Source organism: Camelus bactrianus, chromosome 6, assembly GCF_048773025.1.
Source record: "Camelus bactrianus isolate YW-2024 breed Bactrian camel chromosome 6, ASM4877302v1, whole genome shotgun sequence".
Classification (NCBI taxonomy): domain Eukaryota; kingdom Metazoa; phylum Chordata; class Mammalia; order Artiodactyla; family Camelidae; genus Camelus; species Camelus bactrianus.
Window position 1 is genome coordinate 10,204,096 of NC_133544.1, and position 17,410 is coordinate 10,221,505.

The following is a 17,410-nucleotide window of genomic DNA, read 5'->3' on the forward strand; positions in this document are numbered from 1 at the left end:
CTCTCAGCCTAAGGGGTGCCTTGCTTTTACTTGTACTATTGCCTCTGGTCATAAAATAGGAGAAATTTATTTCTCCTCCTGATAAGCACCAGTTAATACTCCCCTTAACAAACCTCCAATGTTTTCTTCCTTAGCACACCCCAGCCTTTAAAAAGTAACTTCTTAGTCAACTAAAACAACTATCTGAGGCTGAACCACAGCCTCCATGAGATTACCTATCAAGGCAAATAAAAAGCTCTTAAGTGTCTCTCCAACAAATATTGATTAAAAGCTTTAGTCCTCATATTGAACAGATTAACAACTTGTTCCTAGGAACATAATTTGAATAAAAGTGAGGCAAAGATGAAAACCAACTCTTATATAAACTAGTGATTTTGTATTACAATGCCAGTCTCTGCTGTAAGGTCTGTATTTGCGTCTGCCTCTATGTTTATATATGTATGGTATGTATATGTGGTATTTTCTTACTTCTGGATGGTTTTGCCAAACTAATTTACAAAGTCCTTTAAAAAAAAATCTCTATTCTAAATGAGCTTTTAAAAAATAAGAGCTTATAGAAATTAAATATTCCTAAAACTCTCAAAAATATATAGGAAGTAACCCAAATGTTTCAAGTTCATGTGACTTATGCTCTCCTGAATTCACACTGTGCCTTGCCTAACCTGTTGTTTGTTTTCCTAGATGAAAAGAAGCAACAATGAAGAATTAAGCAGTTAAAGAATGATTAGCTCTTTACCCCCAACACCCCCTTAGCAATCTTGCCGGCAGATCATGTGGGCAAGATAACATCTGAAGGGTCAGCCAGTCTGCATGCAATGGAGAATGATGCAGAACTCAACTTCCTGCCTCAGTGATTCACTAAAATTCCTCATCTCCCTATTTTTCCCTTTAAAAACTGTCACGGCTGAGCAGAATCTTCAGATTGGTCTCTGGACATGAGTCCACCTTCTTACCAGATTGCCAGCTTCTCTAATTAAATCAACTTTCCTTTCTACTGACACTTGCCTCTCAAATTATTGGCTTTTGAGTGGGAAGCAGCTGAATCTGAGTTCAGTAACAATGGCATTGCTTAAGTAACTTTGAGACCATTATCACTGGACTGAGTAAGGATTCCATAACTCTAGTAGAGAAGCCAATGGGCTCATAAAACTGCTAACCAAAGATCAAGCAGAATAAAAATTAATTACAAAAAAGTAATTACATGGGACTGAGTGAACTGATGAAGGAAGATGATTTTTATGGGCTTTTTGTTTTAAAGATTGCTGGTTCATTAATGGTCTATTTTCTGGATATAAGGTTTCTCTTAAGCTATCTATAACTCACAACAATTTAGTGGATTATACCTTTGTAAACAAAAACATTTGTCTCTTTCTCCCTTCCAGAATTCAGAAATTCTTACTGAATAATCTTATTTACAAGGCAATACTGTCATTTACACAAATCCAAAAAGAATCTATTCTCCTTGTAGCAGGACATATTGGAAAAAATGGTTCTATTACCAAGGCTTTGACTGGGATGTCGTATTTGAGAGAGATACACATGGAATCAAATAGGACCAAACAGCTTTAAGGAAATAAGATTAACATTATGGAGCTCACGTCTATAAAGCCCTCTTGAAAAAACCAGCCTGGTAGCAGGCGTATGGTGCTCCCAGCCTAGAGGCAAATAAGAAAAGTCACTTCCTGGCAGGCCCAGGAGCCTTAGAGTATTCTGGGGACCTCAAGAAGAAATAAATTCACCCAAGTCTGTAAGTACTGCAGATAAGTATGATGAGAAGACCTTGGCTTGGCTTTCTAGCCTCAAGAGGCTCTTAAAGTCCAACTTGAGATTCTTTATAAAAACTTTCAGCAAAGCAAACCTTTATAGGTCCGTGTGGTCAAATACCATTTTTTTGCTGCACGTATGTAAATAATCAGGCCAAATAATTAGACTAGACATTTTGCGAACAAGAGTAATCTTACTTTGATTATCTTTGATCAAAACTAAGGTAACTGAAAGAGAAATTATATGTTTCAAAGGAAAACTATAACCCACTCCGCGTCTGGTCCTGTTCTTTGAGTTATTTTTCACCTCTGTATAAACTGGAGCCTGATGTCTTACACACTTCGTCAGTAATTATTGTTTCCGTACTTTCTCCTACCCTCCTGACTTGGTGTCACTAAGAACTAAAATCTGACTGCCTAGATCCTTATTGAGACCCTAGGTTGTCTTGTCCCCAAAGCCCTGCAAACTGAAGCAGGACAACTTAATATAAACTTCAAAGGACTTCTTGCTGCAACAGTTTAGGCCACTCAGGAAGTTCACCAAACATCTGCGTCTTCCATGCTCTGCTCTAGGAGATAACCACAACTGTGACACTGATGGTCTCACTCATCATCTAAAGATGCTTCGAGCCCAACATCCAGAAATCTTATTGACTGGCTGCCCCCTGGACTCATGAAAGAGTGGGAAACTAACAAGACTGCTACTGAGGTGTTCATGCTTGTGCTTTTAGCTTAACTGACCCTATGACTAACAGGCTCCCCTCTCTGCGCACTCTCTTCTTAGAATAACTTAATTCTTTTTCACCCTAGAGGTCTTGAAAGAAGGCCATGAACTGAACCTCAAGAAAATGGGCAGTCCCTCCTAAATTCCTCCATAACAACAGCAAGTTCTTAGCAAGATGAAAAGAATGTAACACCTTGTAAAACGCCCTGATTGTTATCACCTGTTCTGTTCCATCCAGTGTTTCTTTAAAACCTCAAGTCCCCACCCCCAAGATGGATTCAGTCTCTAAAGCATTAGCTTTCTGTGACTCCCCTTTGCTCAGCAGAGCAATAAAACTGCTCTTCCCTTTGCGCCCAAAACTCTGCCTCCGAGTTTGAATCTGCTTTTCGGGGTGCAGAGGTCGATTTTTCAGTAACACTCAGAAACTACTTTTATCATCTATCCTAACCACTAATCTTCGTTTTCTTTTTATTTCATTGTTCTAATCTATGCTCTTTTCCCCCTCAGCAGATGGCTCACCCAGCAGTTTCTAACCCAAATCATCTCTTCAAGGCAGTCAACCTAGCTTCCATCTTGTGTGAAACTTTAAGGGAAGTTTCAGATGGGTGAAATGTGGGGACTCACTCACACCCCCTGAGTTGGTATAAAGATTATTTTTAAACACAAAAATTTGAACTAAAAAAGATGCAGAGAGAAATCTTACCTGAAATTCCCTATCTGACTAAAGCAGAGCCTCCAGAAAATATGGCTGCCATTAACCCTCTCCAAAGGGAGTTTCCTGTGAATTTAGCTGCCTTGGAGACAAAGCTGCCCTTTCCATAAGCATCAAAACACCCAAAAGAACTTTCCATATTTTCCCTTTCAAGCTCCTTCCATACCCCTCTCTCAAATTTGGTATATAATCTTTTTATCTCTGGCTATTGAAGGAATTACCTGTCACTGATTACTTCTGTAATGTCAGTAAACTTTGTGTAAATGTAAATAAACTTTGTCTCTTGCTAATTTGTCTCTTGGCAATTAATATGCAGGCTCCTGCTGGACTCAAGTGGGAAAAGGAAAAGTCTTCCTTCAAACATAATCATTTCTTCTTAAATTCCAGAATCAGATCACACCAATCCTTTACTATTCCAAAAGAAAGAATAATAGAAAACATATCAACATAGTCAAAGAATGCCAGGAAATAGGGAATTTCCATTATGCAAAAATCCAATTTTATATGTGAGTCAGTAGGTGGCACCAAAGAAGAAAGAAGTGTTGTCTTGATAAATGCACAGAATGTTCTCAATCTTGGAAATCTAATAAAACCTACACTTTAGAAGGTCTGTTTTGTTTTATCTTTAAATGTCTTACTGAAACTGAAAACTGCCTCAACACTTCACTGAAAGTAAATAAAAATAAATCACAAAAATCACAAATAAAAATAAAACTTAGAAAATACCTTGAAAGAAATTTCATGTATTGCTGCCAGAAACTGGTATCTTGCTGAGTTAGACACAACTTATACTGTATTCGACAAAAATGAGATCTTACCAACTGTATATCTGAAGCCTGTGATCCACTCAGGCAGAAGCAAAAAGATAAGCACAGAGAAACTTCACCTATAAGCCAGAGGAAAGGGAGCATTTTGGCAGTTCCTAAATCTCTTGGGCATTCCAAATGAGAGGGCAGGGACCATTCATCTCTAGAAATATATGTGAAACCACAGAAATTTCCCCTAGTCAAATATTAGCCTTTCCACAGACTACAGACCATAAAAGGACTGAACTCCAGTAACCTCATGGAAAGATTTTTTTTTCCTCCTGTTTCTTAATAAAACTATTCATGCATTTCAGGAAAGAATATTCCCTTAAATTCTTTACAGATACCTCACACATTCATCTTGCCATTTGTCCCCATCCCAAACCAACATCAAAGCAGCACATCACCTAAAATGTAGTTAGTAAGCTAAGTTCACTCAGCTATATGGACTAAGTGAACAGAGATGTTCATCTTCTACACACTCTAATGGCTAAAGAAGTGTATGCAGATAGGATAGGGGGTCCCCAGAGAAAGAGAATCAGGCATGGCTTTCTTAACATAAGAGAAGCCATTTTGGCCAGAGTCATTTTTGTAGTCTAAGCTTGACCACAATGCTTGCCTTTGAACAAGGCTCAGGAATTAATGACTTTTAAGGGCAGGAACAAAGGAGAAGCAATCATGAAACAATAGTTCAGCAATAAAACAGAATCCTAGTTCCTCTTCAAGGAATATATCTCACAGTCTGATACATATTTTTGAGTTCTGCAGGAACGAAGGCCCCCACCCAGGTGGTGGGTGGTAACTACATCCTGAGACCCCCAGACTGGTTAGAACCCAAGGAATGATGAAACTGACATTTTCTGACCCTCATGACTTCAATCAACTGGACTCTGTCTACCTCTGCCTCAGTTCTCTGCTGCATTCTCCTCTACTCAAGCCCCTTCATGAATATGCATACACCACCCAAGCCCCTTCACGGATATGCATGTACCCTTAGCTTAAAACTTCCCCAATTCTGCTGTTTGGAGAGACGCTGCTTTGGGAAAGGTCCCTGGTGTTCTCTTTACTTGCTGCAAGTAATAAATCCTTCCTTCTTCTGCTCTTTGCCTTGGGAGTGGCTTTTGGCTCAACACCCATCAAGAGGCAAACCTAGTTTTTCAGGTGACAGTAGGGCTTCTCCACAAATCCTCCTCTCCAATAAGGTCCAAGCTGTAAGCCTTGATGAAATAAAATTCATATCATATATAGCAAGAAAGAAAAAATTTAAACAAAAAAATTTTCTCTGCCCATTTGAGCGTCCTCCCCCCCTTTTAGTGTGTGTTGTGCAACTGCATTGACCAGACCTCCTTAGGAGATAACCTTCCTTCTTAATCTCCTAAAGGGTCACAACACCTTAGGAAACAACCTTCCTTCTTGATCTTGTACAGGGTCATCATGACCCACAACTCGCTTTGTATTGCAGATCTGGATTGTGTAAACTGTCAATAATATGTCATTAATAACCCTTTGTCTCAAAAACTTACATAACTGTGCTTTGACCTCTAACTGGCAGAACAGTCCTCAAATCTTTCTAAAAGACTGTGTCCGGGGTTACAATCCTCAGGTTGGCTTGAATAAAATTTTCCACTTCTTTTTTAGATTAATTATTGAATAATTTTTTTCCTCGACAGCCTCTACTTACCCTGGCAAATTCCATTGGTTTGGGAAGAAGGCACATGACCATGACATCAAAGCGAACATCACATACTGTCTTCAACCACTTGGTGACAAACTGAGGCTTCAGTTTTTCTACCAAACTTCCGACTTCATCATCCATCATATATGCTGTGGAGTGAAACCACTGAAACACCATGGCCACCAGCCTGGCCAAGCTTTCCGTAGGCGTGTTCTCACTGGGTGTGCAGAGGCTCACCTGGAAATAGGCAGATTAGACTCTCCTTCAGCCTCCTTACATAATTATTACATGTTTGTTTAAAGGCAAAAAACGTCCCAAATAATCTGAAATAGGCAGTTTTATAAATAATGGAGGACCACTTTTCCTGAAAACTGTGTTATTCTCTACAGGGAGAGATGGATTGCAACAATTTCCCCTCAAGATTGCACCTCCCAGTAAGATTTTTTCCCCATAAGAAATCTATTATATAATCTATACTAGATAAGCATTTTTAAAAAGTTAAGTCTACAAAGTGGAACTTTATAAATATCTTTAGTGAAAAAATAATCTATATACATTTCAGTTCTAAAATAATCAGATTTAGCTAAGAATTTCCTATCAGTAATAATTCTAAAAATGTAGAGCTCCTCCCCAATTTAGCACATTATAAACAGACTTTTTAAAACTGCTCATCATCCATTCATTCATTCATCCTGAAATAATCTTTTTTTGAGCATTGAAGTAGGGTTCAGGAATATAAAAAATAAATAAAACACTATCTTTGCCTTAAAGAGTTCACAATACTAGTCAGTAGGTCATAAGATAGTAAGTTCTAGGAGCAAGATGTGAAATCAACAATGAAATCCCAATTTGGTGTAAAACAAAAACAAAAACATGTGAAAGCATAAAAGAGATGTATCACTATGGAGACTTTTATCCATGTCTCCAACGGACAAAATAAAAGTCTGCTTCTCTGCAGAACCGGCAAATTCAGCATGCTCAGAACTTTGGATCTGTATGTTTGATCTTATTGAATGAATGTTCAGTTGAATTAGTCAACAGTCATCAAATTCCTTGTGTTGGTTGGCTATAATCTTTCTGGCTGTATGCAGACTTGCAATAAATACACAAAAAATCCACAGAGGCTGAACTTTCAAGAAAAATTTCACATCAATGGGATGTGAATGATGTAAATTATATTGAATCCAATATTTCACAATATACCCTAGCAACTTTCCCATTTGTTTCTGGTCAAAATGTGCATTTCCAACAGTTTAGGGCCTAGCGCCTGGCTATTCATTAGAATCAACTAGGGAGATTTTTACAAGTCCCCAAGATTCTGGGGTGCAATCTGGGCAATGATGTTTTTTAAAAGCCTTCCCAGGTAAATGCAATATGCAGTCCAGGGTTGAAAGCCACTGTCCTAGAGTATAGAGTCCCAGTGCTAAGGTTCACTTTTCACTATATACTATTTACTTCTTTTAAAAAGAACAGAAGAAATTCCTCATCAGTGCAATGTTACAAAGAAAAATAAGAAAGCAGAGAACAGTTAACTTCTTTTCTTACTAAGAACCATATTCCAAATTGACTGAGTAGCCGCTGGTCATGTTTATCATCATCCTTGTTATCAAAGTCAGCATTATCCAGGGAATGGTGGGAAGAGGAGAGGCCCAGCTGTCGCCGGCGATTCAGCTCGTATTCCCGCTGCTCAGCATGGAACTCCGCTTCTTTCAATAAGCTGCCAGAGAGGAGAGATTTCAAGTTCAACTGTCGAAATACACATTCTAGATCATGACCTATTCAGAACAATTACTTCATGGGTACCCAAGCATCACTGATTGCTCTCCTTTAGGTAGGAGCCTAATTTCCTTACTATATTTTACTCCATCCCAATTTCAAAGATGAACAAATTGAGGCACAAAGAGGCTACTTCCTCCAATTAATTAAAATCGAGCAGAACTGATGCCTTCAGTAGCCATCCCACTAGAAGCCAAAGCTTCTCCTATGAATAATTTCCAGCTATGCAGACATCAAATACATGATACAAGGAGAGACTGAGGAGCTGGTACTCAAATAGAAAAATATTTAATATATAGTATTCTAAGACCTGACAGTGAGCAACAAAGATTTCTTTTTCAATTTGCCAAGCAAGTAATTTTTTTTAAATAATACCCAGTGTTGGCAAGGGTGTAGAAAACCCAGCAATTTCATATAGTGCTGTATGAAATTCATATACACATTTTGCAAATCAGTTTGGTAATGTATCAAGCATGATTTAAATATTCATACCCTTTCTCCCAGTCTACATCTGCTCATCTACCCTAAGAAAATAAAAAATATAGGAACGGCACTATATACAAAAATAGTTATCAGAGCTATTTACAACAGTAAAAAAAAATATGGAAGAGACAGAAATACCCAACGGTGAAGGAAAATAATCTAGGTAAATATTATGTACCCACTAAAAATGATAAATGTGCGAAATACACAACAACATGGAAAAGAGCTAATGGTATAATGTTATATCAAAAAGAATGTGGATACATGTGGAGTCTAAAAAAATAAAATAAAATAAAATAAAAATAAATAAATCAATAAATAAATAAAAAAGAAGACAAATGAACTTAAATATAAAACAGAAACAGACTCATAGACATAGAATACAAACTTGTGGTTGCCGGGGGAAGGGGGTGGGAAGGGACAGACTGGGAGTTCAAAATTTGTAGATACTGACAGGTATATATAGAATAGATAAACAACTTTATACTGTATAGCACAGGGAATATATACAAGATCTTGTGGTAGCTCATGGTGAAAAAGAATGTGACAATAAATAAATGTATGTTCATGTATGACTGAACAATTGTGCTCTACACTGGAAATTGACACAACATTGTAAACTGACTGACTTTAACTCAACAAAATGAAATTTTAAAAAAATCAAATGGGGTAAGAAAAAAAAGAATATGGATACACTGTGATTACAGTTATATAAATAAAACGTGCACTTGCATAAAACTAGAAGAACGGGTGTAAAACTGATGATGATTACAACAGCAGTGTGGTCGATTTTTTATTTCCAAACCTTTTGTAATGTTTTATTTAGCACTGTACTTCTACATGCATCAGCCTCTGGGATAAGAGAAACAGAAAGACCTGGTCCCTAGCCTTAAAACTTACATTCTAATATTATTCCTAATTTCTAAAGACATTGCCTCAGGGAACATTATACAAAAAGAGAACAAGCCTAGGGGTCATCACTTCTAAAGCTCCTTTTTGTGTGTGTGACAGAAGGAGAAAAAGCCAGCAGCCCACAGGATCAGGCCCCGGTCTTATTCCACAGCCCTTGGATTTGCTCCAGTACTGAATTACCTAGAGCTCACCCACCCTCTGCTGCTATCAGTCAAGCCTTGGACACCCCTCTCCCCACCCCTCACTCTGCTTGGTGCCTCCACTTCATTCCCCTAGAACTCCCTGCTCTGTGCTGTCACACTCACCATACTGGACTACAATTTCGTGCTTCTGTTTTTACAGTCCCTACGTGGGTGGCTTGAGGGCAGACGCTACACATTACTCTCTTCTGTCTTCCAAGTGCCTAACACATCCCTGGCACATAACTAGCATTCTATAAAGTACTTGTTGAATAAATGAATTGAAACATCATCACTGCCACATCATGGAAGGTGAGCTGTTTGGGTGAGGGCACTTGAAAGTGAACTGAATTTGCACATCGCAATGTGAAAAAGGTGGCCCAAAGCAAAGGCCATGTTTTCAGGATAAGCCTCCAGTGAAGCTGTTACCTAATCACGGCCTCCACGGCACAGACAAGCTCCTCGGCGCCACACTCCCGAGTGTTGATGGGTGGAGGGGAGGTCTGATAGAGGTGGGTCTCCGCGGAGGCCCCCACTTCGCTACTGTGATGATTTGAGTGGCATCTTTTGCAGTACCGAACAGGCCTGTTTCCGTGACGACCACAGCACCCCGCTGAAAAGCAGGTGACAACAGCCCTTCTAACGTGGGAACTGCAATTCTAGAAGCAAAGGAGTGAAATCAGTTAAAATTCATCGCTGAGGTATATTTGGCTAATAGTTGGAACAAATGGAAACTGAAAGGGGCACCGGAAGTGACAGTGCTTTTCAGAGGTGCCACTAGTTTCCAAAATGCGGGCCCTCTCTAACCGGTTAGACACCAGAGAGGACCTGAAATCTGGTCCTCTTAAAAAGTTAAAAATAAAGGTGAGAAGTGGTTTCTACTAGTATCAGTGGTAGAAATGTTCTAAATATGAGTGAAACTGTGTTGAAATTGCCCTATAAAGTGACCTCACTCATGGGGCATGGGGTGTTTCAAGACTTCTCTGCAGAAATATGAAAAAAAATTAAAACTGTGGTCCAGACAGAGTGCATCACAACACATCAGAGTAGGAGAGGAACAATTTTAACCCCTAAAATAAACTTTCAAAATTATTTCATCCACCACCCAGAGCAGACTTCCATAGCAACTCATCTGTCCCTAGTGCATTCAAGGTCAGACAGGGAGCTGTGCTGCGCTGAGCTGATGGCCCAAAAGCAGGCCTGTCCACCCCTACCAGCACTCTTTCTACCAAGACCTAAAGAATATGTCAGCTGACACCAAGGGAACATCAAAACCCAGCAAGAACCATTCACAGAATCAGCCGTTGAAGGAATCAACAGATGAAGGGATGGAAGTGAGGAAAGTGGTGCAGCATGAGAGAGATTCTAAAGTTCAGGGGGGGCCTATTGTCAGAGCTGCCCTGAGAAGCAGAGCAGCAAGCAGCAACCCCAGGAAGCAGTTTGAGAAGCAATCAGGAAATATCTGTGACCTCTGCAAAACTCTGCACCCCAAGCCTGTTAGAGATGCCACCACCACATTCTCCGTCTCTTGTGTTAGGAGAGCTCTTCAGTCTTTCGCTAGCACTTATCAAAATGGAATATAATAGGGCAAATGATACCCTAAGCCACCATGAACTCAGGGCCTAGGGAAGATCTGAGAACCCTCCATGACAGATGCCCTGGGGAGACAGAAGGTGGAAGACGGCAAACACAGAACCTGTATCCAGACATTAACAATGTGTTGAATTGCCTGTCAGAGCAACCACTTCAAAGTAAGGTTTGTTCCACTTTGATTTTAGCACAAGCCTTTGGATACTAGTGCCAGGAAATTTCATTTTCTGAACAGGACTAAGACCAATAAATCATAAAGCAAGTTTAAATTTTTTATAATCATTTTCCCTTTTATTAATACATTTAAAAAAATTATTTGTTAATGTAAAATGTGTTTTCTTCTGCGTCCAAAGCCCAAGTCTTCTTCAACATCCAAGTTAGCCCTGACTTCCCCAAGTGAGGTATTTTTCCTGCTTTGTGCCCTTTCTTTCTCTTTCACATACAAAATTTCATTCTGGAAGCACACGAATCCTTGCTGGTTTGGAGCTTCTCCTGCTCACTCACAAAACCAAACCAAACCACATCACTAGCAGTGTGGTATATATCGGGGTATATTGTTAGTGTTTATTTCTTCTTTTCGGTTATAATTAGTCTTTGTTCCTCTGAGATTCCCACTGTTACGTAAACAATAGGATGTGAATATGGGATTAGTGGGTAGTTATTAACTATAATAAAGTCCTGACATTTAAGGCCTGCAATTTCCCATCCTATTTTCTGGTCACAAATTACTTACATTCTTCCCACATGCAAATTCCTGGCTGGAGGTCCAAGGTCTTTTCATCTAAATTAAGTCCAGCTGTGGGTGAGGCTCTTTGGGTTTGATTCCTCAGATATGCTTCCAATTGCTTTGAATTTAGATGGGTTTGTGGCTGCTTCAACCAAAAGAGCATGGCAGAAGGGAAATGCATATGACTCCCAAGGCAGGTTCTAAAAAGACATGTAGCTCCCACCTTGCTGTCTTGGAACATTCTCTCTTCAGAAACCTGGGCATCAGGATGCTTTTGTCAGGGCTCTGCCATGGCCAAGGCACGTGGAGAGGCAATGTGTAAGTCTCTACTCAACAGTGCTGGCTAAACCCTGCCTTCAAGTCACGCCATCCCAGAGCCCAAACCTATGATCTGGATAATTCCAGCCCCTAGCTATTCAAGTCTTCCCAGATGAAGCCCCAACCATCATCAAGCAGAGATGTTTTGTGGACAGGCTGTGGACTGTGCCCTGTCCAAACCCCTGACCCACAGAATCTGTCAGCATAATTCAACGGTTGCTGTTTTATACTGCTATGTTTTGAGTGCTTTCTTAGGCAGTATCTGATATGCTGCATACATTAGCATCTGGAATATCAACTAAAAATCAACCTGCTTTATCATCATGTGCCATCAATTCTAAATAACACAACAATAAAATACTTTGCCCCAAAATAAACTTGGTTGGCCAAAGTTCTAAACAATTGCTGTGGTTCCTGCTAAGATTCAATCATATATTTCCAAGCCACAGTCAGTCCTCAACCCTGTGGACTCAGCTACACACATTCATTTCAAAAATAAACTAGAGAGATTTCCCTTAGATTCAGATTCAACTAGGAATGTTTTCAAATGTTCACTCCAGCCACTCTGTTTCACTGTTTTGAATTTTAAACATAAATAAATAATCGCACGTGGTCTCACAGAATGACAGAATTGAAATACAGCAAGGTCTGCCTCCTGATGCTTATTTCATACAATCTTGATGCTTATTTCAAACCTATTATTCAAATGTAGAAATACATAGTACTGAAAGAGGTAAAGATATAACTGCCCAAAGCAAGCTCAAACAGTTCTGATCTATTATGAATTTAACAGTTCTCCAAATTAACTTTTCCTATAAAACACAACATTTATTAAAGTGTAAGTAATAAAAACATGCTAATTTGAAGCTTATTACTAAAAATAATTTTATCATATAAAGGAGAAGAGTATTAAAAAGTGATCCACCCTAGGTGTCAGTATGTTGGATATACCACCAGAGCCAGGACATGCCGATTTAGAAAATTAAACTGCTTCTCATCTTAGTCTCTCCAGCTTGTAAAAGATTTTCAAAGTAGGAAATAGCCTCAGAATAAAAATCAAATCAAAAGGATGCTGAATTACTTTGTCAAAACTTCAGAAAGATATAAGGTGATGCCCAGTTGAGCCTCTCAGCTAGAAGAGGGCTTCTAATAATTTTAAGGGCAGACTAAAATGCTCAAAGTATAGAAGGAACTGTCTCAAAGAAAAATTATAGATGTGGCTTTGAGGGCACTGAACTCCAATGAGATTCACTGAAAACCCACAACGTTTTTCATACTATAAAAGCACCATCAGCAGACTAGATGGGACAGACATAGTTCAGCATGAAAAGAGGTTTCTAGAACCCCAACTTCTACATAGAAAGAAGCAGACTGAGAGAGTTACTCAGCTGCAACATGGGCCGTTTCTTATAGAAAGGAAAGATTTTTCAGAGAGTGGAGCAAAGAGCCCAGGACATAAATGAATTGGGACACTACTCTCAGAGAGCAAAATCAGATCCTAACCGAGGCACATTCACTATCCTTGGTGACAGAGAACTGTTGACACGTTCACGGCTGGATCTGCTACAGACCAGTAACAGCTATCTGATTCCCCGTCCTCTTTCTTAACAGAGGTCTACTGCTGTTATCTTATCCCTGTCTCACCATTTTGTGTTGGGTGTGTAGGGGGCAAATCACTTGCCTTTTTAGTTCAAGAGAATTTGTACCCTAGAGTTTCATCAGTGACCAAACCAGATGCAGATCACAAGACAATGGACTTCAAGCCTGAAGCCATAGGTGGGTAAGACTTTTGGAGGTCTTATAAGGTGGTGAGAGTATTCTGCACATGGAAAGAATGTAAGTAATTATATCCAGCGGGTGGATTGTGGTAGATTAAATATGACCACAAAACTCTTGCTGCTCCTTCTATGAAGAGTTCATTTTCCCACTCCTTGAAACGGGGCTGTCCTTTGGACTTGCTTTGACCAGTGGAATCAGCAGAAGTGATGCTGTGTGACTTCGGAGCTTCTGTCTCAAAAGCATTACAACCTCTTCTCCCATTTTCTCAGAACATTGCTACCTTGTGAACAAACCCAATCTAGCATCCTGGAAAATGAGATACCTAATGAAAAGAGGGAGGGCCGGACACCCCAGTCGTCCCAACCATTTCAGCCGTTACAGCTGAGGCCCCGGACATGGGAGTAAAGTTACCTGGGACCAGCCAACTGCCAGCCTACCTACTAGCTGACTACAAATACATGAGTTAGCCTAGAGGAGTTTATCAAGAGAACTATCTAGGTGAGCACAGGCAAAATTGCCAATCCACAGAATTGTGGTTAAATAAACGTTTACTGTTCTAAGCCAATACATTTTAAGATGGTTTCTTAACTGGCAATAAATAACTGAAACAGCCTTCCAAAGGTAGCCACTCATAACCAACTCCCAAAAAGTTTAAATGACTTGTAAGTGGTCTCCAGTAGATAGGTGGGAATAGAGCTGGCTAGTACCCAAGGATCTCAAACAACTAGCCCAAAGTTCTTAGTATATGACACCATACTACCTTCTCTTGTACTTTTCAATAACTAGAACAAGAAAAGAAGATGGAAATAGCTTAAGGAAACTGTCACAAACAGTGGCTATTTGAAGGTAGAATCTTTTACTAGAGATACTTAACTTAGATATAAATGAATATTTTCCATATATAACTGGTCTGGGTATGTTTTATGACATACGTATACTGGATTTTTGCATGCTACTTCCAAACAGTAAAGATTTTTAACAAATGAGATCATCCTTTACCAAAGCTCAGTTGCACGTATTGCATCGTCATTCAAACCTTTTTGTATTTAGACTTCTATCCCATAGTTACACAAATGATTTTATTTCAAAAACACTGTACATACAATGGGTGAGCAAAAGCAGAAATGGAAATAGAGACCATTCAGACGTAGCAATCTTGCATGCTGAATTATTTCCTTTCCCCCTTCATGAATACAGTAGCATGTACATACTGGGAAACCATGGTGCAGAAATGAGACAGATGTCAATGAATGAATTTACATACAAACACAGCAAATCATGCCCCACCACACAGATGGTTTGCTCTTACCTTCTTCTGACATATAGCAGATATTTCAGCTGTAAGGGGAAGGTACACAAAATATCAACAAAGAAAGAAAGCCCATTTGAAATAAGGGCAGCCACCAAGGGGAGTGAAAACAAGCTTAGTAACATAACCTCCAGACTTGGCCAAAACGGCTTCTCACTTGACTCATAAACTGTCATCTACTTATGTATAATGAGGTTAAAAATACCTGTATGCTCCAAATACTTCACCTATTCTTAGAAGTAATTCAATCTTCTCAGATATGACTTAGAATTCAAATCAAATAACTTTATTTTTTAATTAAAAACAAAATTTTTAATGGTGGTACTGGAGATTGAACCCAGGACCTCATGGGAGGATAACAACACTTTACCACTGAGCTATTTACACCCCCTCCCCTCAGATAAAATAACTGTAATCTCACCACCAGCACCCCTCCCCCATTTAACAGAGAACAAAACTGAGGGTTACATGACTTCTTCAGGATCACACAGGCTGTCAATGGTGGAGGCCTATCTAAAGCGAACATCTCTGGATTCCCTATTTGCTGCTCTTCCATTATGCTATGACACTGAGTTGATGTGATATACTTAAGAGTTTCACCATAGACAATCTGCTATATCAGAACTGTAGAAAAAGCTTCCTAACTTGGATGAATTAGACCTGAACTATCAATTCACATCAGTCCTTAACTAGTGCAAAACCAGCTGCAGGCTTATTTAAGAGAAAGCAATTTTCAAACCCGTGGATTGGCCAGTTGGAGTAAGACTGTCTAACTAATTTCTACTTCAGGATTGACTTTAATAAGTGGATAAAAACTCTTTTTAGTGGGCATGCCAATTATGTCCATGAAAATTGATGTTTGAGAGTACTTGAAAATAATTTTTCCAAGAATCTGTTAACATTTCCCCTGAAATAGTAAGTGTTCAAAAATAAGTTAAATCATTACTAGTAGTTTATGCTACAATTTATTTAAAAGATCAAAGGTAAATATCTCCCAAACTCTGTCTGGAAATTATGAATTAGTGGATGCCAAATCAATGAAATTAACAACTCAGTTTTAAAAACTGATTTTGTATAACTAGTATCTTGGAGTTTATCTTAACTTGAGGTTAGTGACACATCTCTGGATAAATAATGAAATCAATTTTCTTCCACAGATGATTATCATCTGGAGATGAGGGCCAGAATCTAGCAACATATCTGATATTTAAAATGTAGTTTAGAATCTGACTATGGGTTTCACCTCAGAGCACTGGAAGTTCACCAATAAGGTAGCCTAATTTAAGGGGGGGGAGTTATTTTTACCCATACAAACCCAAAACTTTTTACAGATATTCTTATATAAATATTTTAAATGTCTCTCTGAAGGATATAGAGGTTGATATTACTAATCTATTTTACGGACAGAGAGCACTCACTAAACAATTTCTTAAGGCTGAGATACCTAATAGTAAAAGTTAGACTACAGCAGGGAGAGTATAGCTCAGTGGTATAGAGTGCATGCTTGGCGTGCACAAGGTCCTGGGTTCAATCCCCAGTACCTCTGTTAAAAAATAAATAAATAAATAAAATAATTCTAATTATCTCCCCAGCTAAAAAAAAAGTTAGGCTACAAAGAAATTGCATAATTATCATCAAGCAAAGGTCTTAAGTTTTTTAAAAATGCTCACTGAATTTAGTTAGCATCAGGTTTTTACATTTACATTTTAAAATTTCTTTTTAAATGAGGCCTTTCATATAAACTCTTCCATTATCTACCTCTACCTCTGAAGTTATATATCAAGTTCCTCCTGTGTGCCTCAGTATGCTCCCAGCTTTTTCCCACCTGTCATCTTTCCTCTGCTTTCCTGAGTACTTTTCCTGAGTACATTTCAGCCTCCAATTAGGTGGCTGGAATACCTCCTTCCCCATGTGTAGAGGAATGTTCTATCTGCCACCTGCCAACTTACCAGGCATAGCTTTCAGAACGCTAACAAACTGCAAGCATTACAATCTTGTCTCTTCATTGAGATGGGTCAGATATACTTTATCCCCCTTTTACTGAAGGGGAAACTGACTCTCAGAGCAATTAAGTGATTTTCCCTAAAAACAAAGAGCTAGTAATAGTGGCAAGAGAAAGACTTGTTATTCAGTGCTCTTCTCACTGATGTTCCTTATTCCTTTTCTGACCTGGTACAGCAAACATAACATTGTCAACACCTGTTACATTCACAGAAAATCCCTTAATGCAGAATCCAGCTTTGGTCATACAGCATTCCAACATCTACCCTTAGAGGTGATACCTCTTCCTGCATTAATAAATGTGTGTATGTTATAAGCAAGACATTGATACAATGCTTCATATCAATGAGTATTCACAGAAAATAATACTTCGGTTACTGTCTTTGTAAAATAAAACAGTACAAAAGGAGACAAATCAACTGTGCCATTAGTCATGATTACTCATTATTCATCCTTTCTGAAGTAAACCATACCTTGAGGCAGAAGAACATCAATCAACCATTCACTGTGGTCCCTATAAAGAAAAGCAAAATTCACTTTTGAGCTTTTTTGCAATGTTACTCTTCCACATGAATGTTTATAAGCTGCACGCCATTGCTGAGGCTTTTAATAGAAAGGAAGTGTAATTAAAGAGCACTATCATAATAAACTTTTTA

General features: G+C 38.8%; 1 protein-coding gene across 3 annotated transcripts in view; it reads right to left on the reverse strand.

Moving 5' to 3' along the window:
• The window catches only part of UNC79 (unc-79 homolog, NALCN channel complex subunit), a 171,626-nt gene that overhangs the window by 110,280 nt on the left and 43,936 nt on the right, over positions 1–17,410 (reverse strand). For all 3 annotated transcript variants that reach the window (XM_074364786.1, XM_074364785.1, XM_010968720.3), the window contains exons 7-11: positions 17,228–17,268; positions 14,754–14,782; positions 9,460–9,689; positions 7,226–7,397; positions 5,687–5,917 (exon numbers count right to left, since the gene is read on the reverse strand). In XM_074364786.1, coding sequence (XP_074220887.1) covers positions 5,687–5,917; positions 7,226–7,397; positions 9,460–9,689; positions 14,754–14,782; positions 17,228–17,268 — 703 coding nt within the window. The remainder of the gene's footprint in view (positions 1–5,686; positions 5,918–7,225; positions 7,398–9,459; positions 9,690–14,753; positions 14,783–17,227; positions 17,269–17,410) is intronic.